This window comes from Ursus americanus, chromosome 3 (genome assembly GCF_024610735.1).
Source record: "Ursus americanus isolate L20-20 chromosome 3, mUrsAme1.1.p, whole genome shotgun sequence".
NCBI classification, from domain to species: domain Eukaryota; kingdom Metazoa; phylum Chordata; class Mammalia; order Carnivora; family Ursidae; genus Ursus; species Ursus americanus.
The window spans coordinates 27,810,737-27,837,612 of NC_142129.1; the positions used below are offsets into that span (position 1 = coordinate 27,810,737).

The 26,876-nt window shown below is 37.4% G+C and overlaps 1 protein-coding gene across 8 annotated transcripts in view; it reads left to right on the forward strand.

The window, feature by feature from the left end:
• Positions 1-26,876, forward strand: part of CADPS2 (calcium dependent secretion activator 2) — a 513,174-nt gene that overhangs the window by 215,645 nt on the left and 270,653 nt on the right. For all 8 annotated transcript variants that reach the window (XM_087860858.1, XM_087860859.1, XM_087860857.1 and 5 more), the window contains exons 4-6: positions 605-685; positions 6,398-6,634; positions 11,632-11,753. In XM_087860858.1, the coding sequence (XP_087716984.1) occupies positions 605-685; positions 6,398-6,634; positions 11,632-11,753 (440 nt within the window). The remainder of the gene's footprint in view (positions 1-604; positions 686-6,397; positions 6,635-11,631; positions 11,754-26,876) is intronic.

Genomic DNA, 26,876 nt, shown 5'->3' on the forward strand with positions numbered 1-26,876 from the left:
TGGCAGCATGAGGTTACTGATACTAGAATGAGGAGAATATGGAGATTTAAATGATACAAAGTTCTATCAGTTAATCAAATGGTACTTTTATAGTTTAGCACTAATACACAAACTTGTTATAAGAATGAAGGGGATATTTTTTGAAAGGACAAAGAAGTAAAATGTTATTCAGTATCTCACCGCTCTGGAAATTTGAGGGAACAAAACAAGATATTTATCTATCTGGAACTACAGGGCTGACCTTCACAAAGAGAGGGAGGGACTGAATAAACTTAAAGGCAATTTAATGTAATTTCAAGGAAACAAGGACTTCCTGGTTTTAGAGTTGTTGGGGACAGGTTGGACAAGGAATTATTATAATTAGATTCTTGATAAACTGAGCTATTACCCTTAGCAATTTAATAACTTTTTTTGTGAACAAAACCGAAATGAAAAGTGCCCGAGAAATTTAATTGGACTGCCAATCTAATTAAATACCATTCTGTGTTGTCAATAGATAGCAGAGAGAATTTATTAAAAACAAAAGGCGAGTCCTTCAGTCTTTGCTTTAATCTGTATGTCACTGTCATTAAGTGATCACATATGTGTAATTTCTGTTTTTAAGCTGGATAATGCAGATGAACAAGCAGCCCAGATCAGAAGGGAACTTGATGGTCGTTTGCAGTTGGCAGAGAAAATGGCAAAGGTAAATTATTAACTTTGACATACTGTACTACGTTTCTTTTTACTCATTTTTCCGTGAGCTGAAAAAGTCCTGTATAGATCGTATAATTTTATCATTTTCTTCTCTGTGTGCATGCTTAAGCCCAAATATCTGAGTGCATATTATCTAAATGGAGCATACGATCTGTTTTACATACCCTTCCTTACACACAGAGCATGTTTAAACTCAATAACTTTTGTAGATTATTCTGAAAGCAATGCCTGAATTTCTCAAATGGCCAGATTTAGAAGAATTTTAATGTTGTGCTAAATATAAGCTAATCAGGGAGTAAAATATTGTCTCTGCAAAAATCACATGTTCCAAGGTATCCAACATGGTGCTTGGCATGTATTGGAGTCTACTAATATTTGAATGGATGGACAATCTAACTGGGAGTTTCTAGTAAAAGACTCTCACAGATAGTGTTTTCAGTACCGTTTATTTCTACAGTCACAGTTTCTATGTAACAGGAATAAGTTTCAAACAAAACTGTTAATTTCTTCTTAATGCTTAAGATTTTTTAGAGTACATGGAACTTCATTATTTGCATAATTCTTTAGTAAATTGATGCATTGATTTATTAGTGTGAAAGAAAATTCTTTCCCAATACACTTGAGGTTAAAGTGCTGTTAATCTGAGATATGATTTGTTTTTTTCCTTTTTTCCCTTCTGCTAATCAAAACTTTGAATATTTGGAGGTAGACTCTTCTTTTACCTCCCTCCATCTTTCTGAAGAATCCTCCCTGTTGAGGGAGTTTTCTTCATGTCTTTAAAATTGAGGTATGTGTACAATAAAGTATACAAATATTTACTTCACAACTCAGTGCATGTATGTGTACATGGTCCATGTTAATCATCTCCCAAATCAAGATAGTGAACTTTTCCAGCCCTTGAGAAAAAGATATATCCCATGCTGATTTTAACAATTGAAATATTTTTGTTTTTGCAAAGAGAAATGCATTTATGAATAATGTGTAAGTTTTAAGAATGCTAATACTGTATTATCTAAAAGTATATTAAATTAAAAAGTAGGAGAATTGTTGAGAAATTGGAGATAAACAGGAAAGTTGAGAAAATTGAGAGAAATTTAGGTAGCAGAGATGATATTAAGTTGTGAAAACCAAGCCAGAGACAGATGAAGAGGAATTTCCAGATGAATGAAGATAAACAATGATATGAATTAGGGGCTAAAGAGTTACATTCACACAAAGGACAGTGATTAAAAGGGCAACATGCCATGGTACTATCTTCTGGATATCTGGAGAAGCACTGCGTCCTTGTAGAGATTCAAATGTTGAATTTACAGGATGGAAGTCAAGTCGGTTAAGGCTGTTGGAAGCTTTACAGAGGACAACACTTTCCCCTAAACCCTTAGCTGAATTGGAAAACTGGCTGGAAAGACATTCGCTTTTCTTGAAGACCTGAGACTGGGAGAGAATCCAGAGAGATGTTCCAGACCCTGGGGGCAGGACTCTGGATCAGTGATCCACATTTGTAGATTGCCTAGGCGCATATGTAGATTTAGATACACTGAGACTGCGCACATTTTTGTGACTTGGGCTTGCTTCTCTAGGGGCCTGGCTTAAGATGTGATACTTTAGCGTACAGTTTAGATGAATTGCTGGAGGGTTATGAAACAGGAGGGAGAGCCTTGCGTGTCTCAAGTTCATGCCTGGGAGGAGAATGTGGGTTTATAACCTCTGGACTTGAGAGGAAAGGGTCAGTGATGTACATACAGAGGCTTCTCTTTGACGGCACCCCCGTGATTTCATCACAAACATTGATACATTTAAAAAAGTGTGGAGAAGAAAGTGAAGCCAATGGAATTGGAAGGGGAAAAAAGCCGCCAAAAATAAGATGCCTTCTGGTGAACATATTGATATAGGAGATAAAACATGTTTAATTACTTTGTATTCAATTTCACCAATTGTAAGCCATCTTCATAAAATATCCATAAAGCTAATTATTGACCTTGTTGCATTATATTCCTACAACAATCCTGTGAACCCACAAGGACAGAGGATACAATGAGTCTATTGTATAGACGAGGAGATTGAAATTTAGGGAGGATTACTGACTTCAAGATTACTTAACAAGTAACATGGTGGAAGCTGGCCTCAAACCCTGGTCTTTTGACTTTGCTCTCTTGGGCCCAGTTGCCTCTTCAGTCTGATGAATTCACAAGTGTGGTCCATTAATAATCATCGGTAATCAGTAACACTTCCCATCATAACTTCACAGCACAGGATAACAACAACAAAGCCCCAGGGCAGAAATCTGTTTCAAGGGATATATTGACTTTAATACTTTAGCCAAGGCATAATTATTAGGAAGTAGTAGGAAAAATGTGGACTGTGCCAGGAAAACCTGTAGGCAAATCCATGATTGCTGTTTCCTTAGATAGAGAACATTAGGCAAGTTTATTTACTTTTTTGGAGCCTGAATTTTTCTGTCCATAAATTCAATGAATAAATGTTTATTGAACACTTACTAAAATAACCTGGCAATGTTGTAGGCACTTGGGATACATCCAGACAAATGTGTAGTTGTCTTGGGATAAAACCAGACAAAAATATTCCTGCCATGCCCTGGTGGAGCTTGCATTTGGGAGAGCCCCACGATAAGCAAGGAATGTTCCATATAACTGAATTATGGAAGGTGATCATTTGCTATTTAGAAAATAAAGACAAGATGGAATCAGGACTGTAGGAGGAAGGGAGGGTGCTTAAAATTTCCAGTGAAGTGGTCAGGCTAGGCCAGTTCTTGGCAGTACTGTCTTGTCAGTTACAGCAAAAAAACTTGGAATCCTCTCTGACTCCCTTCTTTTTCTCGTGCCTCATGACAAATTTATTAGACCCATTTGCATCTGTCTTCAGAGTATTTCTAGAATCTGACAGCTGTCGCCATCTTCCACCTTCCAGTCTGGTCCAGGCTTCATCTAGCGGAAGGTTAGGAGCACTTAAAAAGGGACTAAATTTGAATACTGGGAATTTTTTTTAGGGAACAAACATTTTCATGTATATAATGTGTTAGGGCCGCTAATGAGTGAGTAGATTAGTTCATTTAAACCATGGTTTATAAGAACAACTCACAGTTAAACTAGAAAATAACCCTATTTCTGAGTCTGTTCTAATTTAAAAGATTTAACATGTATGGTTGCCTGAAGTACGGTTGATTTTTGTTTCCAAGAAAGAGGCAACATAAGCAGGCTAAATAAAGTTGATGAAATACTATTAATAAACCTCAGAGCTTTAAAGCAGAGTTGTCTGTCTTTTCCCCCAGAGAGGATAAAAATCAAGTATAGTCTAGTTCTTGAAAAGTTGGAAAATGCTGATAAGACCGTCCATTTTGGTGATTCCTGCCATTCTCCTTGAAAAATGGTAGCGAATGACATGTTTTTAACTAAAGCTAAATAAGAATTGGGTTCTTTATGTGCTAATGCTAAGTTTACCATAAAATAACAACTTAAAATTTTGAAAAAAAAAGTGCATCCAAACTTTCAAATGTGTGATACTTTCTTTTTTGCTTTGCTAAAGTAAAATTTTTTAAAAGGCAAAATTATGACTACGAATATAAAATGAACACACAATAAAGATTTCATTCCGAGCATAATGAATGAGCAAACTAGTTACATGTTAAAACTAACCCAAAGAGCATATCAAAACTAGGTGTTTTTAGGCAAGGTTAAAATAATCCAATCCTGGATTAGATCTAAAAGCGGTCAATTTCCAGCAAGGTTTTAAACTATAACCATTGGATTATCTTATTCACCAGACACACATGATTTGCATCTTTTCCAGACAAAATTCTAAGGTAACATGTAATTTCACTGTTTGGAACCCTGAAATAATAAACAGTAAGTCGAACTAAGTATATTTCCTCAGGTGACCCTTGGATCCCCTTTGCCCCTGTAGGACATTGAAGGGACCTGCCTGCCCCCTCACCTTTTTGTCTTATTTCTGAGTTTTGGATACTTTTCATAACAGCTTTTAAAGTCAGTGCAAACACTGGGTGTTATACGCAACTAATGAATCATTGAACATCATATCAAAAACTAAAGATGTATATATGTTGGCTAACTGAATTTAAATAAAAAATAAAAGCAGTGCATAAATATAAAAATCTTTTTTATGGCTATTTTGCTTGTTTTTTTTTTTCTTTTACATACATTGAGAAATTATGACAAAACATTTTTTTTTTTTCCCAAAGGAAACCAAGGTATTCTGTAACTGAAGACTTCAGTGTTTTTCCTGAGGTTGCAAACTCTTTTGGAATGTTGCTTCACACTATAGAGGAATGTTAAAAGGATACTTAAAAGACTTCCTTAAGAGTGTTAATTATGAATGTGGATACTTAATTACTATGTGATAATAAATATGCAGTTTTAATATTGATTATATGTAAATTATGTTAAAAGAAATATGTAATGGTTATATTTGGGGAAAAGAAAAACAGGTGGCCTGAGACTCTGGGACTGATTTGTGAAGTAGCACCAGATGTTCCTTTCCATCCCATGAACAAACTGGTGCAGGTGAGTCACAGGTTAGGTGCAGGTTGATGAGAGAGCACTCTGGATGTATTCGAGTCATCCCAGAGATGGGGATGTCTTAGGTTATGCTTCAGATGATGCCAAGGGAAACTTTAAGAAAGGCACTAATTTTTCGGGAGCATTAAGCAGTCACTTGCAAGGTGGCTGCGTTAGACTTTCATTCCCAGCCAGTTTTGCACAGTAGTGGACACCTTACATCATACTTCATAGCATAAAGCTATAAACTCTCAAGGGAAGAGCTAATTCCAGGTGTTCAAAGATGAAGAAAGAGCCAATAGTGCGAGAAAGCCTACTTTTGCTGTTGGTAGAAATATAAATGGGTATAATCTTCTTTATGGGCAATTTGGCAATATCTGTCAATATCTTTTTAAATACCAATATTTGGAATGTCCTTTTCATCGAGTTGAAAGAAACTGAAATATGATTACAGAGATCTAAGGATCAAATGGCAATGCTCATGTAATTCAGAAAGAAAATGAATCTTCTGAATTGATATTGTTATTTTTTTATGTACAGCTTTATTCATAAGTTGGCCTTTTGCTTTAAATTTAAAACTTTCTAAACCTTTACTTAGAAACTGAATTTATGATCATAAGGGTTGTGGTCACAATTGTGTGATGTGAAAGTTAATTCTAGAAATATCGTCATATTGCTATTTTGTGTTATTTAATTTGAATGCTTATTTATAAAAAGGATGTCCTCTTTGTATATATTTCTGGTAAGAAAGATGTTTAAGATGTTTGTTTCCTAACAGGCAAAGCAATGTATACTGAACATTTTTCTTACCGACCAGTTTACCCCAAGCAATTCAAAGTTAACAGTGACTAATTAAGATTTATCTAGACACTAAATTTTCTTCCATGTAGGTTTTCAGTTTTTCCTTAAGCAAGTACCTTATCAAAAATAGTTGATGTGAAAATGTTGTTCATTTTGTATGATTCTGAGTAACGGATGTAAGGTCCTCATAGACATAATCAAAATTGCGAAAGCCTGATGATTTCAAAGCCTGAAGACTCAAGTATTGAGTAGGAGCATTTATATTGTCACAATTTCTAAGACCGCCAAAGATATACATCATATAATCTTCTGTGATAAAATTGAAATATGACTTTTGTAACATTGTCATTTTAAAAATTATTTTCTAGGAAAGAAACTTCCCCAAATTTATAGCAAAAGAAATGGAGAATATGTATATAGAAGAGTTGCGGTCTTCCGTGAATTTGCTGATGGCCAATTTGGAAAGTCTTCCGGTTTCGAAAGGTGGTCCAGAATTTAAATTACAAAAATTAAAACGTTCACAGAATTCTGCATTTTTGGACATAGGCGATGAGAATGAGATTCAGCTGTCCAAGTCCGACGTGGTGCTGTCATTCACCTTAGAGGTAAGTGGCTTTATCCCTTGCTCGCCTCTGACAGCATAAATGAAGCTGCAAAATAATCTCTGCTGACCTTCATGGTAGCTTTCTGAATTTAAAGCAGGCTGGTAAGATTTTGAAGAAGTTACATTTTTCTTCATTTGCTAGACAATCAGGTTGTGAATGCAAACTAACACAAATTGTTCTTTAAGCATAATAGCAGTTTTAGGATTAAATAATGAAAAGTACGTTTTGAGAAAATTCGTCTTTGTGCCAACTAGCCTGGTGTAAGCTGATTGGTAAAGTAAGCACCAAAGCACACTTGGGTGGAAATAGGACTGAAACACAGAATTGAATTCTCTGTAACTTGGGAATTGCTTTCAGGCCTTTGGTTAGCTTTGTTTTTAATCTACGTCATCTATGGTATTTTTCTAGAATCAAATCACACCAGTAAGCTTTGAAACACGATATTGGGTGCATAGCGATGATAAGTAGAGAATTCTTCCTTTCCAGGGTGTCCAGTTTCATTATAGATACAGTACGTATTATAAAGAACAGGAACTAATGCGCATTTAAAATTGTGTTTCCTGAGACTTCAGAGTTTTATCCTTTTTATACAATTCACTGGATATGAGATCTTGATACAGATTCTTACCACAGCCACCTGTTGATGTTTTTTATGATTACGTTTTTTCATTGCTAATCTGTGTGCGGGGGCTAATCCATGCATATGTTTATGCATTTATACATGACATAAGCTTGTGTACTTGCAATATCAAGCTTAAATTTACAGAGCTCTCAAAAATTAAAGCTTATTATTCCTTCCGTGCATTGTTAAATTCTCTTTTTGCTGGTACCCAGTACTGCTCTTGAAGTTTGTGGGTTGACTGATGGCGTCTTCGGTGGTACCATTTTAAATTTCTTTGTTGATACCTCTTTCTTTTGGCTGGCTTAGTTTGCCGCAGAAAACGCAAATATGTGCTTTTGTTCTTTCCTCCACTTATTCAACTCTTAAGATAAATTCAGGCTGGAAGATAAGCCAACTGCCTCTCTCTTTATTTCCAGGCTAATGATTTCTTTGTAGGTTAATAGATTAAATTTACTATCAGGGTTAGAAATAGGTTTTCTTCTGACTTGAGACTCTATTCTGGGTTTACCTAATGATGTTGCCATTGCTCTGGGTTTCTTCTCAATCTCTTGCCATTACTGGGTTTCTTCTCAATCTCTTCAGTATCTCTTCAGTATCTTGAGATATTTAATGGGAAAAACCACACAGTATCTTACATGTAGAAGTCTGTTTTTCTACTGACCAAGATGTAAAGTGCCAAGGTTGTTTTTTCTTAAGGCTTTGTATGAAATAAAATCAGTTAAAGTATAATTTGTAAAGCAAATTACTTTTGTAGTGTATAAATCTACCATGCAGAACTGGAAACCATTTAAAATACCTTCTCTTTTCTCTCTTGTTTAAAAGCTTTTAAACAAAATAGTAAAAAACTTCCTTTTATGAACTCTTTTCCCTTTTGAAAACAAAATTATCCTCATGAGTTAGTGTCTGTGTGAAACTATGAATTGTTCTGTACTTTATTGCCAGTATATTAAACAGGGCTGCTCCGTTAACAATAAAATGGTGTTAGGGAGAGAAAATGAGTTAAAACTTCATTTTGTATGGTCTGAGAAGCTTGCCTATTTATAAAATTGTTTCGATAGTCCTCTATTGCTATGTCTATATAAGGCAGATATTTTCCTTCCATAGCATAATGAAGATGTTTTCTATGATGCACTTCCAGTATTATAAATAGGTGTTGGTGTCCAACAAGAAGTGACAATGAAGTCACATTCAGTGCAGACTACACAGTGCTTACCTGTGGACACCTGAGAGAATAGACAAGGTCCCCCTCTGTCCCCAGGGCCTCCGATCTCAGCCTAGCTAAACTCCATAATTATCCCTGGCCCATTAGCCAAGCCTTGCTCCTCAGCTAAGAAAGTTCTGAAAGGCAAGCAGTTAATCCAATTTAAGGGTCTCACATTTCATCAGTCAGGCTTAGAATTGGTTCAGTGGGAAAAGTTTGTTCGATGAACTGAAGTCCGAGTCTAGGGAGTAAGTGCAGATTTGAAAAACTGTTTAAATTTTATCACCCCTTTCGAATTGCTACCCACTGCTCCCTCCTCTCACCACACCCTGTTCTCTTAGCAAGCCGACGTTTTGTCACAGCTCTTAATTCAGTTATTATGTTTATTATTCATTATCTGACTTATTCTACTAAAATGTAAGCTACAGGAAGTTAAGGTCTTGTTTTGTTTACTGAGGTAGCCCAGAGCCTAAAACACTGCCTGGCACACAGTTGACTTGATAAATACTGATTGAACTGGGGACTTTGATGGTATCAAAAAGCAGCCGTTAGCCACAACAAGATTCCTTTTAGTCTCTCCGTTCATGAAACCTTTAGGGACAATAATAAAGCAAGAGTGAAGCTGACTCACAAAACCGTAAGCCATCCATGGTATGTGAAATATTGAGTAAGGGGAGGACAACACAGGTTAATGCGTGAAGTTGAGTCTGCATGTTGGAAGATGAATGGTGTCCCTGGCATGAGTACGGCTGATTTTCACACTGTTTTCAACGGTATTAGGCTGGCAGACCCTGTGACGGCTTCTTTATCCGGTAGTACATATGGGCCCCAAATACTGCCCTGCTTCGTTTTCTCAAACTGCACGTGACTCTGTGCCACATAACTCTGTGGACAATGCATTATTCAGAAGCATGTCACCAAGTTTTATATTTCGTACGTGCCTCCCTTCTTTTTGCCTCTAGAATAGTTCTGCATGTTTTATCGTTGTAATATCAGTCACAAAGAGATTGGGGAGGAGGAGATGGAATTGAGACTATGTCCGTTTTCCATGGTTCCGTTACCAAGTTTTGTGGGGAACTTGTCGAAACAGTTACCTAAAATTAGGTCAGTTGATGGTTCGTGGAATTCTTGGCTGGCTGTCATTAAAGATGGAGACCAGCTGTATCTTTTTTTTTATTATTATTCCTTTTGGAAACCAGATCTGTAGAATTGTGTTGTTTTATTTATATGTATGGATTCTGAACAGAAGTTACTTCTTTTGAAAGTGGCAGTTTGCAGAATAAAACATTCCCGGCACAGATGGGAGTATTGTTTTGCGGAGCAGGAAACTGTTCCACGAGTTGTGTGTTTCAGGAGGTCCTGTTTACAGTAGCTTGTAGCAGAGGTGACAGAAGTAGTGTTAAGCAGATGCTCCCTTTCTTCTCTCCTGCACTTTAACTATCGAACACGCGATAGCAAGAGATGCAGGGCAAATAAGCATATTCCCAAATATGAACTAAAAGATTCTACGTTTATTATGTGTACACAGTTCTGTTGATGCCTGTATTTCAGGAGACCTTCCAAAGATTTTATTAAGTCATTTCGGTCATGTTGGTAAGTCCATGTGGAATCGGCTTTGTCTCGATATGATTATATATACGGTTATATAGTTCATATGTCTCAGCTTCTGCTTGGTTTTATTTGTATAAGGATCTAATGAGTTTCAAAATGACTAACCAATGGTGTTGACTTATTAAGAATATATTCCTCCTTTTGCTTACTTTCCATCAACAGGATGAAGTGCTTTGTTCTAACTTCCTTGAATGTCTTAACAGCAGCTAAGAAAGGTGTTACTCTTCCCTGTCAGTTCTTAGTCTGTTTTCTGTTATGCCCTTATTTTTATTCATGCGTCGATATGCATTTCAGCGCAATAAAATAACAAAAGTCTTGGTTGAAGAAGGAAAATGGTTCTGAGTTTGACCTTTCTGTTTTAATGATTAGTTTCCCATTATTTTCATTAAAAAAATAGGGATTTGTGTTTATGAACATAACCCTTCTGTTGTGCTGAAGAGTGAAAGGAAGAATAGTTTTTTTAAGGTGGCTTCTTTGAGACCTTTTGCCTCAAGATTCATATCACAACTCAGCGAAAAGTGGAATGACTTTAATAATGTATTAAATGATCAATAAATGATGTTTTTAGTGGATATTTTGGTAGCAACATGGCACGGATGCTGTTAATCTCGTTTATACAGATACAACATGAGATCAATAAAGACATGAATGTGCGTATTATAAAAATGTCATTGAATATATTTTATGAGTTTCAAGAACTTAGGAAACTTCCGGAAGCAAGTTTTGATTGAAAAAAAAAAACTATAGCAAAAATACTCAATAATATTTTATGTGTACACCCAGTGAAAATGTTAGGTTACAATATTTTAAAATCAGTTGCATTTTATATGAACCTTAAAAAGCCCACTTGAAAAATACTTGTTTCCCTTTTTTCTAGGAGTTATAGATCCATAAAATAGTGTCAGTCTTTCTGTCCATTCCCAGTGTGCTGCATTAAATTAACACGTACCTTTAATGCATGGAAAAGTTCTTTTTTTCCTTGCCAAGGTAGTGGTAAGATAGTCACTGGCAAGTTATATTTTCCATACTTCATAATAAGATATACATTTTCTATAATGAATGTTCTTCTATAAATAGTATTAGTCCTCTAAAATAAATGAATCCAGAAAGTCCTGATGGTGTCACAGACTGATAACTGCAAGTTGGTATGATGATGATGTGCCCCACTCATAAATAGTATTTCACTTTATCTGGAACTCAACCTGTACTGCTTTTAGCACATTCACTGAATTTTCATGGGTAAGTAATTCTGCTTTACCTCATGCGGACTTGCCATCATTTTTTAAGGATCTGAGTTTATACCTCACTTAACTCAGTAGGGCTTATATTTAGAGATTTTTAACCTTTAATAAGCTGGCAGGAGATATTTCTTCAGTACTAGACATCCTCAAAATGTTACTTACTATATGTTTCATGAATTCAGGTGGATTCTAAGGACGATAAAAAACTATTGGTGTTACTAGATAATTTCATCAGTTGGTCATTCTAATTGTAGTCAATGCTACTATCTCTGTATCTTGTTAAAGGCTGCCAACTAATCATTAAATTTTTTTTTATCTTTAGATTGTCATAATGGAAGTGCAAGGTTTGAAGTCCGTTGCTCCCAATCGAATTGTTTACTGTACAATGGAAGTGGAAGGAGGAGAAAAACTGCAGACAGACCAGGCTGAAGCCTCAAGGCCACAGTAAGCCAGCTGAAAAAAAAAATTTTCCCCTTCCAAAGAAACATGGTTTATTTATTTGCAGCATTGCGTGGTTTTATACTCCGAAACAGTTATTGGTTAGCTTTGTTTCCACGGTGTTAGAATCATTGTGTGCCTTTCTAGATAAGGATGCTATAATCAGAACTGTAGTAGAACCCGTATGTCGTACAGACAGAGAATCTAACTTGTAAATGAGAAGCTAGTTATTTGGCAAGTAAATGTTTGTAAGTCATTTAAAAGGAAGGCATGTGTTATCATGTCCTACGTAAAAGGTGGTGCTTGATCCCGTTTTAGTTTCTAGAAAAAAAAAAACAACTATAAAAGCTTTTCCATTTCCATGTATTACTGATGACCATATAGCACTGATGATGTTGAGGTGGATACAATTTTGCAGAGTGTCTTAGAATACTTAGGGAATAGGCTAGAGTTAGAGAACCAATTAATGACAACCACACAGTAATCAGAAGCTAAAGCTGTTCTTTGCTGGCAGTTTTAGGCTTCAGATTCTGGAAATGAGTTTAATTAAGTTTGGAAGATGTTCTTTTTAACTGATTGAAACTTGGGAAACATCACAGTCTCTGGTAGAAATAACCATGCTAGTCTGAGGAATTCGAGTGAAAATTGCCTGGCTTTCATTTGTACACCGCCTTTAGAAAAGATTTTTTTCCTTCCTTAGGGCTTAGGATTTTTGTCTTATTACAGCCTGATGATGTGGCCTGTTCATTCAGGAAACATCTATTCAGAACCTAGCTAGGCAATGGTTAGATAGAGGTGAACAAAAACTTTCACTTTCCTTAGGACAGGCACAACTTTAAGTTGGGGACACAGAAGCAAGTGTAATAGGACAGATGCGCAGAGTATTATGAGATGGAGAAGAAGCAAGTTGCAACTTATCATCCTGCCTTATAAAAAGTCCTACAGGTCTACCCCTAACCAGCCTTTCATTACCTCTGGGACCTCACCTAGCCCTTCTCTTCCCTGGTCAGTTACTGGACTTCACGTAATTTCTCAAACATACCATTACACTTGCTTTTCCCTCTGCCTGCCTTCCCATGTATCTTTGTATGGCTGGATCCTTGGTATCAGACATTTCTCCAAAGAAGACCTACAAATGACTTAGAGACACATGAAAATGCTCAACATCACTCATCATCAGGGAAATAACAAATGAAAACCACAGTGAGATACCACCCCAGGCTGGTCAGAATGACTAAAATTAACTCAGGAAACAGCAGATGTTGGCGAGGATGTGAAGAAAGGGGAACGCTCTTACACTGTTGGTGGGAATGCAAGCTGGTGCAACCACTCTGGAAAACAGTATGGAGGTTCCTCAAAAAGTTTAAAATAGAGCTACCCTATGATCCAGCAATTGCACTACTAGGTATTTATCCAAAGGATACAAACATAGTGATTTGAAGGGGCACATGCACCCCATTGTTTATAGCAGCAATGTTCACAAAATATGGAAAGAGCCCAGATGTCCATTGGTGGATGAACGGATAAAGATGGCGTGTGTATATATATAATGGGATACTACTCGGTCATCAAAAAGAATGAAATCTTGCCATTTGCAATGACGTGGCTGGAACAAGAGTATATTTGCTAAGTGGAAAAAAAGAGAAAGACGAATACCATATGATTTTACTCATTTGGAATTTAAGAAACAAAACAGATGAGCATAGGCGAAAGGAAGGAAAAATAAAAACAGAGGCAAACCATAAGAGATTCTTAACTATAGGGAACAAACTGAGGGTTGCTGGAGGGGAGGGGGTGGAGGGATGGGGTAATTGGGTGAAGGGCATTAAGGGGGCATTTGATATAATGAGCACTGGGTGTTATATGCAACTGATGAATCACTAACCTCTACCTTGAAACTAATAATACACTACGTTAAGTAACTTGAATTTAAATATAAAAAAAAAATCTTAACTCGGGGCATCAGCACAGGTCTTGATCTGGGGTTGTGAAGTTCAAACTTTTGCATTGGGCTCCACGCTGGGCATGGAGCCTACTTTAAAAAAAAAATCTTAAACCTCACTTGCCGAGAACACCTCTTTTAAATAACCCAATATAAAGCAGGTACTTTCTAGCTCATTTTAATCTTTAAACTAATATGCTTCTTATCTGTTCCTTTTGTATTTCCCCCTTGAGAAAAGGGCAGGTATCTTGTCCCGTTTGTTCTTCTAGTACCCAGTAGGCTGTCAGAATTTATTCAGTTGCTTGCACTTATTTTTATGACTTTAAGTCACAGTGAATATTGAAGGGCATAGTATTTACTCCTGCAGGCAAATAGAGTTGAGTTACAATGTGACAATAAAGTGAAAATAATGAGAATAAACAACTCTTTTAAGAGATTCTTTAAACCGAAGAGGAGGCTGTGAAATAGAAGGAAATTGATTGGGGCTATTTTTGGCAGGGCATATGGAGTCAGGGGAGAGGTTCGGTTTTTGTTGTAAAGGTCAGTTGTATTAGGCTGTATTAGTATATTCACGGAGTTGGGCAACCATCAACAATTCTAGAATGTATTCATCACCTCAAAAAGAAACACCGTACCCTTGACCTGTCAACCTCAGATCACCCCATCCTGACCAACTAAGTGACTTTCTGTCTCTATAGATACGCCTATTCTGGGCATTTCAAATAAATAGCATCCGATAGTATGTGCTCTCTTGGGACTGATTTCTTTCCCTTAACATAATGTTTTCTGCTTCCTCCATCTTCTGGCATGTGTCAGAACTTAATTTCTTTTTATGACCGAATCCTAGTGTAGTGCATGTATGTATATGCCACGTTTTGTTTACCCATTCGCTTAGAGTGAGGAAACTTGGGTTGGTTCCACCTCGTGGCTGCTGTGAAAGCTGCAGCTGAAGTTGTACAAGTGTCTGTTTGAGTTCCTGTCTCCAGCTGTTTCAGGTACACGCATAGGAGTGGGATCACTGGACCGTGTCATTGCATGTTTAGATATTTGAGGATCCACCAAACTGCTTCCCACCGTGGTAGCACCATTTCATATTTTCCCACCGACAATGTGTGAGAGTTTCAGTTGTTTCACATTCTCACCAGCAGGTATTATTTGCCCTATACACAGTCATTCTAGTAGGGATGAAGGGGTTTCTCATTGTGATCTGATTTACACTTTGCTCCTAATGATGTTGAGCATATTTTCACATATTGCATTAGCTGTTTGCATGTTTCTTTAGAGGAATATCTATTTAAGTCTTTTGCTCCTTTTTTTATTGAGTTGTCTTTTAAGTTGTAAGAGCCATTTACATATTCTAGTTGTTAGATTCTTATATATGATTTGCAAATCTTTTCTCCTATTGTGTGGATTATCTTTTTATCTATCTCGTTGTGGTTGCTTATGCTTTTGGAGCCATGTCTAAGAATCTAGCGCTCAATCCAAGGTCACAAAAATTTAGCCCCATGTTTTCTTCTAAGACTTTCATAGTTTTACCTCTTACATTTAGGTCATTAATCAATTTTAGAGATTTATTTCAAGAAAGAGTGCACCTGCATGTGCACAATCAGGGAGAGGGGCAGAGGAAGGAGAGAAAATCTCAAGCAGACTCAGCACTGAGCGTGGAGCCCCATGCTGGGCTCAGTCTCACGACCCTGAGATCATGCCCCGAGCAGAAACCAAGAGTCAGCCGCATAACCTACTAAACCACCCAGGTGCCCCTCATTAATCCACTTTTAAGTTGGTTTTTATTTGTGGTAGGATGTAAGGATTCAGCCTCCTTTATTTGCATGTGACAATTCAGTTGTCCAGTTCTTAAGTTGAAGAAACTATTCAATTCCGATGAAATGTTCTTGGTGCCCTTTTGAAAATCAATTTTCCATGGATATATGGATTTGTTTCTGGACTCTGAATTGTATTACATTGACGTCCTTATGCTGGTACCACATTATTTTGATTACCATTGCCTTGTATGAAGTGGGTTTTGCTTTTGTTTTTGTTTTTTTTTTGGCTTTGTGTGACATTTTGAGATCACGAGTATGTGTCTTCCAGCTATGTTCTTTTTCAAGATTATTTTGGCTATTCTGAATTTCCATATGACCTTTAGGATAAATTTGCCAATTTCTGTAAAGGTTTTGAAAATATCTCCAGCTGGGCTTCTCATAGGGATTGTTTTGAATCTGATCAGTTTGGAGAGTACTATCTTCTTAACTAACAATGTTGTCTTCCTATTCATGAACATAGAGTGTCTTTCCAGTTATTTAGACCTTTGTTTCTTTTAACAATAGTTTGTAGCTTTCAGAGTGTAAGTTTTGCACTTCTCTGGTTAAATTTATTCCTGGTATTTTATTATTTTCTTAAGTTATTTTGGATTGTTTACTGTAAGTATATAAAGATAATTTTTTAAATGTTGATCTTACATGCTGCACCCTTGCTGAACTTGTTAATTCTAATGGTTGGTTTTTTATTAGATTTCTTAGATTTCTTTCTATATAAAATTATGTCATCTGCAAGTAGTGATAATCGTATTTCTTTCTGCCTGATCTGGATGCCTTTTATTTCATTTTTTTGCCTAATTGCCTGCCGGGAATGGCCAGCAATCCCTGTACCAATGGATGAAAGATTACTCCAAGCTTTGCTGAGAAAGAGAGAAGGGCAAGGGTCAACAGTCACAGGCGAAGACCCTTTGCTCTTCTTTGCTCCAGCTTTTATTGGCCCTTCAAGATAATCACAAATCCTTATCACTGTTTCTCAAGCACCTGATGTTGACAAGGGGTCTTGCTGAAACTGGGAGGATCTGTTTACTGGAAAGATGTGGTATGCTAATTTGGGCCGCGTTCTAGGAGTTCAGCTAAACACAGCCTAAGGGACAATGCCTACACCTCTTAAATCGCAGGGTGACTGTTTGGGCTAGGAAAGCTTCGGGAAGGCAGCTCCACGCGACATTTCAAGGGCAGAGTGAACCACGTAGGCCTCGGCATTCCAAAGGCCTATGCCCTTCTCTGAAACCTTCCTTGCCCTCAGCGGCCTCTGTGTTACATTTTAGCAAGCCAAGTATTATGGCTGATTTCATACTCTACATTAACCCCAACAATTGCTCTGACTAGTTCTTCCACTGCAGTGTTGGGTAGAAGTGGCAGGACTAGACATCCATGCATTCTTCCTGATTTTAGTAGGAAAGCATATATTTTTCATGATTAAGCATAATGCTAGCTCTGGATATTTTGCAAATGCCTGTTAACCAATTTGAGGAAGTTCCTTTCTGTTCATGGCTTTGATACTGTTTTCATCATGAAAAGGTATTTTGTCAGATGCTTTCCCTGCCTCTGTTGAGATAGATGATCATATGGGTTTTGCTTTTTATCCTATTGACATGGTGCATTACATTAATTGTTAGGTGTCAAACCAACCTTATATTCCTGGCATAATTTGCACCTGGTCATGATATATAATTGTTTTTGTTACTGCATTCAGTTCTCCAGGATTTTGTTAAGGAGTTTTGCATTTCTTTAAAAAATTAGTGGTCTGTAATATCTTTTTTTTTCCCTGACCTCTCTATCTGATTTTATATTGACCTCATAGAATGAGTTTGGAAGTGGTCTCTCTCTCTCTCTCTTTTTTTTTTTTTTTTTGAAAGTATGAACAATTGGTATTAACTCCTTAAATGTTTGGTAGAATTTACCAGCGAAGCCCTCTGTGCTGGGCTTTTCTTTGTAGGTAATTCTCCATTACTGATTTGATCTCTTTGTTGTAGAACTATTCAGTGTATTTCTTCTTGTCAGTTTTGGTGTTCGGTGTCTTTAGAGTAATTTGTCCATTTCATTCAAGTTACCTAATTTATTGGCATACAATTGTTTATACTATTCATTTATAATATTTTTTATTTCCATAAAATATTCCCTCTTTCATTTCTAAAATGAATTCAATGAATTCTAGTATTTGAATCTCCTTTTTCTTAGTCTATCTAGCTAAAAAATTTATTTTTAGAAAACCCAACTTTTGTTTCATTGATTTCCACTCTAATCTCCTTTATTTCCTTCCCTTTTTTTCTTTAGGTTTAGTTTGGTCTTCTTTTTCTAATGTCTTAAAGTGAAAGTTAGGTTTTTGAGTTCAGCTCTCTTAATATAGACATTTACAGCTATAAATTTCCTTCTAAGCACTGCTTGAACAGCATCCCATAAATATCAATATGTTCTCTACGTTTTCACTCAGCAAGGAGACTTGGATCAAGAAAATGTGTTATTTGTATAGTAAATAGTCAGTGGAAGAGGTTTCTTAGTTGCAAGAAAATAAAAGACTCAGATCCTACCATGGCACCCCAGTGACTGAGGCAATTGAAGTCACTCCTGAAACCCACTGGGAACACAACAGTATATCACCACTCACTGGTTGGGGAGCTCTTTTATGGCAATTCAATCATTTTTTCTAGGTGTCTTAGTTCAGGCTGCTGTAATAGAAATACTGTTTTAACACTGGGTGGCTTAAACAACAAACATTATTTCTCACAGTTGTGGATTCGGGAATTGTGAGATCAAGGTGCCAGCATGGTCACATTCTCCGTGAGGACCCTCTTTCTGGGTAACAGAAGGCCACCTTCTTGCCAGGTCCTCACATGATGGAGATTGAACGAGCTTTGGCATCTCTTCATCCTCTTATAGGGGCATGAGTTCCATCATGGGGGCTCCATCCCCACGACATCATCCACGTTGTTTACTTCCCAAGAGCCCCACCTCAAGACATTATCACCTTAGGGATTAGAGCTTCAACATCTGAACTTTTGGGGGTTACACATTCAGGCCTCTCAAAATTCATGTCTTCATCTGTGAAATGGGTTGTTCTATCCTAACAGCCCCAGAGGTTTCACCTCATTCTAGCATCAGTTCTGGAGTCTAAAATCCAAAGTCTCATCTAAATATTATCTAAATCAGATACGGGTAAAACGAATTATGATTCATTCTGAGGCAAAATTCCTCTCCAGCTGTGAACCTGTGAAACCAAATAAGTTATATGCTTCATGAGAACCGTGGTGGGAGAGGCACAAAATAGATATTCCAGTTCAACAACAGAGAAATGAGGAATAGAGCAGTGGATGACAAGTCCCAAGTAAATCTAAAATCTAGCAAGATAAACTCCTTTAGACAGTAAGGCTCAAGAGTACTGTCCTTTGGTTCCATGCTTTGCTTTCTGGACCCACTAAAGCAGTGGTCACAGCTGTGTGGTTCTGCTGGGTGGGTGTTTTGCTCCTGCAGCTTCTGGTAGCTCTCATGGGGCATGTTGAAACCAAGGCCATGGGCCCATCCACAAGGTCCCGGTGGGCAGTGGTCTAAGCCTTTGAAACCGAGGTGGAGATAGTCCTATCAGTGTCCTGCCAACTCCTGCAAACCCTTACAGGCTGGTTGCACTAAAGGCCTGTGCTGAAATTGGCAGCCCTGATGATCTCTGAATCACCTTTGGAGTCATTCCTCCCTTGTCCTGAAGACTAGAATGTGTTCATAGCTGAATCTCTGGTCCAGTTTTGTAGGGTCCTGAGGAGTTCATCAGCCTTCCTACATTTCTTTCTATCTCCTTCACTTTAAACCAACAGTGTTTCTGCTGAGATGGTTGATTAAGTTCATGGTTCATACCTAAACTTACCTCCTTATCAGATGGCTGGTCTACCACACCTTTAGTGTTCCCTTTTGAACATCCTTTCTCATTATGGACAGGCTGAGAATCTTTAAAATCTTGATGAGCTGGTAACTTTTTTGCATAACAGTTGTCTTTAATTCATTTTCTCTTACTGCATTTTACCGTAAGCAGTCAGGAACAACCAAGCTGCTCCTTCAAAACTTAGAAATTTCCTCAGGTTAATCTCTAGTTTCATTGCACGGAAGTTCTGCATTTTATAAAACACTAGAACATGAACCCAGTTCAGCCAGGTTCTGTGCCACTGATAACAAAGATAATCTTGTAGTTTCCAGTAACATGTTCCTCATTTCCACTGAGACCTCATCAAAATAGCCTTTACCATACATATTTTTACCAACATTCTGTTCATAAATATTATCCATTCTCTGAGAAGATGGAAGCTTTCTCTCTAGCTCTCTTTTCTTACTCAACCTTCACCAGAATTTCCTTTAGAGTTCCTTCATTGTAATACTGGCTCTTTCTAGCATGCATCTCAAAATTCTTCCAGCCTCTAGCCATTATTACCCAGTTCCAAAGCTGTTTCCACATTTTTATGTATTCGTTACAGTAGCATCACACTTTTCAGTTTGGGTTGCTACAATAAAAATACCATGGATTGGGGGGTTTAAACAGCAAACATTTATTTTGCACAATTCTGGAGATAGAAGTCCTAGATCAGGGCACCAGCAGGGTTGGGTCCTTGGTGAGGGCCCTCTTCCTGGTTCACATAGGGCTCAGTTCTCCTTGTACCCTCACAGAGTGGAGAGATAGACCACCACCTCCATGACTTCATCCAAACTCGATTCCCTCCCAAAGGCCCTAACTCCAAATCCCATCACACTGAGGATTGTGCCTCACCATGTGAATTTGGAAGTAGGGGGCATAAACACTATGACAGCAGTAGTCCATGAAATCTTGAGGGGGGTGCAAATGCCCTAAGAATTAGAATACCATGTTATTTTTTGCAGAATCTTTTTAAAAAGATTTATTGAGGTATAATTTATACAGCATAAAATTCTTCCATTGTCAAGTAGATGATTTTCAGTAAATTTATGCACTTGCACTGCTATCAGCTTGTGCTGCTATCAATTCAATTTTAAAACACATGACTTCAGAAAGTCTCTTGTGTCTGTTTGCAGTGTTCCAGCTGCCCGTGGCAGGAAGCCGCTCACCTGCTTGCTAGCACTAGAGTTTTATTTTTTCTGGACATCTCATATAAATGAAATCGACTAGATTTTCCTAAGGTGTTTCTCATTTAATTTATGATGTATTCATAAAGAGAGCCTGCTAATACGGAACATCTAATTGGATAATTTAAATGAATTAGAATGCTTACAAGTTAGAAAAGATTACTATAATCCTCCAGTACTCTTTTTTTTTTTCTTACCACAAGGAAATTTGGCTAAAATAGCTTTTCTGTTTCCTCATGAACACTGAGTTAACTGTAAAATGAATTAAATGATTTATATTTATCATTGTATCCCAGGGACAGATTACCTTAAAAATGCGTCTTCTGAATGCTGACCAACTGTAGCTTTTCAGCAGTGTGGTTACTTTAATCTTGAACTCCTCTTGCGCAACAGGAAAGAGATTCATCTCCTCCATCATTATAGTGAATCATGCCTCAGACACGTTTTCTAAATTTTATAGCTTCAACAGTTTGTGTGGTATTGGAGATCAATTCATCCTTCTGTCTGATACTAATTAAAGTGCCTTATTTAGTCCATATTTCCAATAAACTTAATCAAGATTTCTAGCCACTGCCTGTTTCATTCCTGTAGCTCATATTTCCTGCCAGCAATTAGGTGGAAACAGCATGTGATATTAGTACCTAGCTTAGAATATAGAATCTGGGATCTAATAAAAGTGTGTTTATATACATTTGATTTATAAAGAGTAGTAATGAGTTAATCTATTAAAGTTTTTATTTTTTAACAGAGGGAAGGCAATGTAGGTAAACGTATTTCAGTTATGGAGGAAACTATTCATGGATTTTTAAGTCATTGTTTCATAGTCTCTCAGCCAGGAAAGGTTTCGTTCTGTATGAATAGAGGTACAGAAACACTGTTGCTTACACTTGCATAGCTTTTTCCCATTTCCAGACATTTTGTTACTTGATTTTTAGCTCCTACCCTTAATGATACCACCTGAAAGGAAAGGGAGCATAAGAAGAATGACAGACTGATGGGGGAAGGCTCATGTAGTCATCACAAATCTCTTGATAACATTGTGTCTGCAAATAATGACCATCCTTTGAGTGCCTAAAAACACAAGAGCTGGGGCGCCTGGGTGGCGCAGACGTTGGGCGTCTGCCTTCGGCTCAGGGCGTGATCCCAGCGATCTGGGATCGAGCCCCACATCGGGCTCCTCCGCTGGAAGCCTGCTTCTTCCTCTCCCACTCCCCCTGCTTGTGTTCCCTATCTGGCTGGCTGTCTCTCTGTCAAATAAATAAATAAAATCTTTAAAAAAAAAAAAAAAAACACAAGAGCTAATAATATCCCATGGAGGGCGAAGATAGATCTTGGTACCAGGGAGATAAAAGCAAAGGAATTGGTTGTTAAAAACAAACCGGGAACTGGGAGGAAGGGGAAATGGGGAGTTGCTCTTCAAGGCATATAAAGTTGCACTTATGCAAGATGAATAACTCTAGAGACCTGTGCAATATTGGGCTTGCAGTGAACAGTAATGTACACTTAAGCGTTTAAGAGGGTAGATCCCGTGTTATGTGTTCTTACGACAATAAAACAGATGTAACGGGAAGCAGCACTGTTAGGCGGAGGGTTGGTTTTGTTACCATACTGTACCGCTTTGGTGCCACAGCGCTATTTTATTCAAGATACTTGAAGGTTAGTTGGTCTCTGCACCCCACCCTCTGGAAGTAATAAAATATAAAGGTAAGGAGCAATAAGAAAACCGGACGAGCTATATCAGTAGAGAGATATATTTACAGAGATGAGGACGGAACATTCTTCAACATCATGAAAATGATGGGAAATACAAGCTCCAGTACCCGTTTCTGGAAACTCTAAAATCTGAATCAGAATTTAATAATTTGTCAAACTATGGAGAGAATAGTGCAGCTACAAATGGAAAGCTTATCAGGGTGACAAGGTGCTGGGACAAGTGTTTGAGAGATTAAATACAGACTGCATATAAACTAAAAGAAGCCTGCCGTGCTTTTTATGAAAGCATATTAGTTTTCATTTTAATTTAGTAATTTCTGAGTTAGTTTTCATTAGCCTGCTTCTCTTGTAGACCAAAAATCAAATACACTACATTTTTAAATCTATCAAAAAGTGTGCCTGTTTTTAATGAACCTAAAGGTAAACACTCGAACGGTGTAAGTTTCATCTTTTCAGATCATTTCCATTTTTAAAAACAGGAGATGGCTTCGTCTTATATAAATGAATTCACCAGAAGTAACATTTCTCTACGCTGATGCTACTGGAGCAGAACAAAATGAAGCCTAAAGAGACAAACGTTGGCCAAATACCGAAATTACATTCATTGAGAATTTATTCGGAAGTAAAGGAAGCTAATTTGGGGATCCTTGTAATTAGTGACATCTGAATTAAAGGAAAACATGATATATTAAGGTTCCAGATGCTGGCTGAAGAGCCCTAGTGAGCTAAAATGGAAAATGACAGTGAGAGGGAGAAAGTTTACGTAATTATAATTATAAACATCTCTATGATGGATTTACAGCTTGTAAATAGCTTCCCTTTATAATCTGTGACTTTTTTCCAGAGCAGCCTTTTGTAGTTGTTTTCATTTTTATTCCATTCGATTTATGTAACCTGTGTATTGAATGGGCTAAATTTGGCGGAGCGTGAGTAGCAAACAACTTAATTTTTATCCCTGTATTACTCTCAGACACGTTCCCGGATTCGCCTTCCATATCCTTTGAAGACGTCTTGGCAGGAACCGTAACTCTATCTGGTCATTGTTAGGCGTTAAATAACATGTTCAGGTCTTACAGTTTTCAGACAGTTTTAAGTCAACGCTTAAGCCTTTTTAAAACTTGTTCCTTTTCTTCCAGCTCATCTAGAAACCTATAGAAGGGGAAAAGGTACTGTCGTCTGTTCTGTTCACGCTTCTTCTTTTGTCTGTTGGTATACTTATTCTACACTTTTGGGTAGGGTTGAGGTTGGGAGGAGGGGAAAAGGTGAAGGGGAACCATGTTTTTGTGTGCGGGTACTCTTTGTAGTCCTCTCGGTTAGCAAATGCCTTCTGTCCACATCGAACTTTGGTCTAGTGCACCTCCCTCTGCTACCGGGAGGCTGGGACATCACACTACCCCCTCCTACAGTGATGCATCCTGTAGCTGCCCTCTTCCTCTTTCCTGAGCTACTGGCTTAATATCACCCACATAGCCTCTTCCTGCTTGCATTTAATTTCCTTGGCAGATGGCTCCAATGTGCTAGAAGCTCGTTGAAGACAGGGACTGTATATTATACATCCTGGTTTCTGTCCAGCACCAGCTGCAGGAATATGGACAAACAGTGCTCAGCAATCTACATGTCTACCCTTTACAGTGTGAAAAATATAGTCCCAGTAGGTTCCACGGTATGACACCTGAGCCAGCACTGCTTCTAATCAGAATATCCAGTCCTTGTTTTCCCATCCCAAGCTTCTGTTTTTCTAGAAATTCCTTGGAAAACATGCTCTAAAGAGCCAGTTCTTCGGCTTGTGTGTGCTGAGTGGCAACTAGACTTCAGGATCACTTCCTACTCTTGCTACCTTGACTTTCCTGAGTTGGGGGAACTTCTGGATAAACAAAACTACTTCTACAGGGAGACACAGGGACAAGTATTAATTTTAATAGAATCGGTATATGATTCCTTAGTTCATAAGTACTCATTCCTAAAGCTCTTCTTTCTAGAAAAGAGCCTGCTGTGTGCAAGTTCTTTCTCAACTCCCTTTTCACAGGCCCCCTTCTTTGAGTTTGCAAAGGAAAGGCACCTCTCTCAACCAGCTTGTGTCTGACCATGATTCTTGTCCTGGAGTGCAAAAACCTCCAGGTCACCACTCAAAAGGAAAATTCGTGATGTGTTAGTTTTGAGAAAGTTATGGACAAATGATGTCATAAATCCTTCTGTAAATTAGGTGGCTTATACTTCTTTGCTTTCAACAAAGATGAAGGATTTGTTTTCAACTGCTAAATGATTGAAAAATAATTTTTGCTTATCAATCACTGTATTTGGTGACATTTAAGTAGAAAATAATTAAGAGTTGATGGAAATGGCTATTATAATGTCTATCTACTTATTTTTTGTACCTATAAAGGAAAACAAAATCCTAGCAATTGATCAATTGAGATTGATGATGAACTCGATGTAGAGTTAAGTAGTAGTTACCTTTTAGATAGATCAACTAGTTGGGGGGAAAAAAGCACTGTCCATTTCAATAAGAGATGCAAATCAAAAAGTTTTATTTTTCATATTTACTATTAATCACTTGTCATATTTATTTTGGACCTTTTGAATACTATTAGTAATTATAATAAAAACTAAATTCAGAAGGAATTTTATTTCCTAGTTTTTGATTCGATATTTGACAAAGAACTATATATTTAAGGTGTAAACATGTTTTGGTATGTGTTATGAAATGATTGTCACAATCACACTAACATTATCTATCACATCCCATAGTTACCTTTTGTGTATGTGTGATGAGATACTTGAGATCTACTTACTCTCTTAGCAAATTTTAAGTGTATAATATATTATAAACTATATGACTATAGTCACCGTATTGTAATTAGTTCTTGAGAACTTACTCATAAATGACACCTTGTACCCTTTGATTAATATCTTCCCATGTCTTCCACCCTACAGTTTCTGATAACCACCATTCTCATGCTGTAACTATGAGTTGGACTTTTTTTTTTTTTTAATTTCCATGCAATATTTGTCTTTCTGCATATGGCTGATTTTCACTTAACATAATTCCCTCCAGGTTCATTCCTACGTGTTGCTGCAAATGACAGGACTTTCTTCTAAGGCTGCATGATACTCCATTGTATGTATGGACCACATTTTCTTTAGCCATCCTTCTATTGATGAGTACTCAGGTTGTTTCCATATTTAGGTACTGTGAAGAATACTGTAGTGAACATGGGAATGCAGGTATCTCTTCAAGGTAGTGCTTTTATTTCCTTTAGATATATACTCAGGAGTGCAATTAATGGATCATCATATGGCAGTTCTGTTTTTTATTTTATACTGTTTTCCGTAATGGTTGGACAAATTTATGTTCTCACCAAAATGCAGATGTTTTTCACATCCTCATCAATACTTATCTTTTGACTTTCTGATAATAGCCATCCTAACAGGTGTGAGGTAATATCTCCTGGTTTTGATTTACATTTTCCTGATGGTGAGTGATGTTGAGCATCTTTTCATATACTTATCGGCCATTTGTAGGTTTTCTTTGGAAGAATGTCTGTTCAGTTCCTTTACCCATTTTTAATAGGGTTATTTGACTTTTGCTATTGAATTGTAGGAATTCCTTAAATGTTTTAGATAGTAATCCTTTATCAGATGTATGCTTTGCAAATATTCCAGAACTTTCTTTTTCAGTTTGTTGATTATTTTCTTTGCTGTGCAGAAGCTTTTTAGTTTGATTTTTCCTTTTGTTGCCTATGTTTTTGGTGTAATCCAAAAAAAAACTTGCCAACACAGGGTGCTTTTCCTCTGTGTTTTCTTTCTTTTTTTTTTTTTTAAAGATTTTATTTATTTGACAGAGAGAGAGACAGCCAGCGAGAGAGGGAACACAAGCAGGGGGAGTGGGAGAGGAAGAAGCAGGCTCATAGCGGAGGAGCCTGATGTGGGGCTCGATCCCAGAACGCCGGGATCACGCCCTGAGCCGAAGGCAGACGCTTAACCGCTGTGCCACCCAGGCGCCCCACCTCTGTGTTTTCTTTCAGGAGTTTTATGGTCTCAGGAATTATGTTTAAGTCTTTAATCCATTTTGAGGGGTTTTTTTGTGTGTAAAATAAGGATCCAGTTTTACTCTCTTACATATGGATGTGCAGTTTTCCCAGCACCATTTATTAAAGAGACCCCATCCTTTCTCCACTGTACATTCTTGGCGCCTTTGATGAAAATCATTTGAACACACGTGCACAGGTTTGTTTCTGGGCTGTGTTTTCTGTTCCCTTGGTCTGTGTGTCTTTTTTCATGGCAGTACCATATTGTTTTGATTACTATAGCTTTGTAATATTGTTTGAAATCAGAAAGTGTGATGTCTTCAGTTTAGTTCTTCTTTCTCAAGATCACTTTAGCTGTTCAAGAGTTTTCGTGGGTCCAAACTAATTTTGGGAATTTTTTTTCCCGTTTCTTAGAAAACTGCCATGGGAGTTTTGATAGGGATTGTATTGACTCTGTTAGGTCACTTTGGGTAGAATAGACATTTTAACAATCATCTTCTGATTCAAGAACACGGGATATCTTCCAGTTTGTATTTTCTGCAGTGCTTTT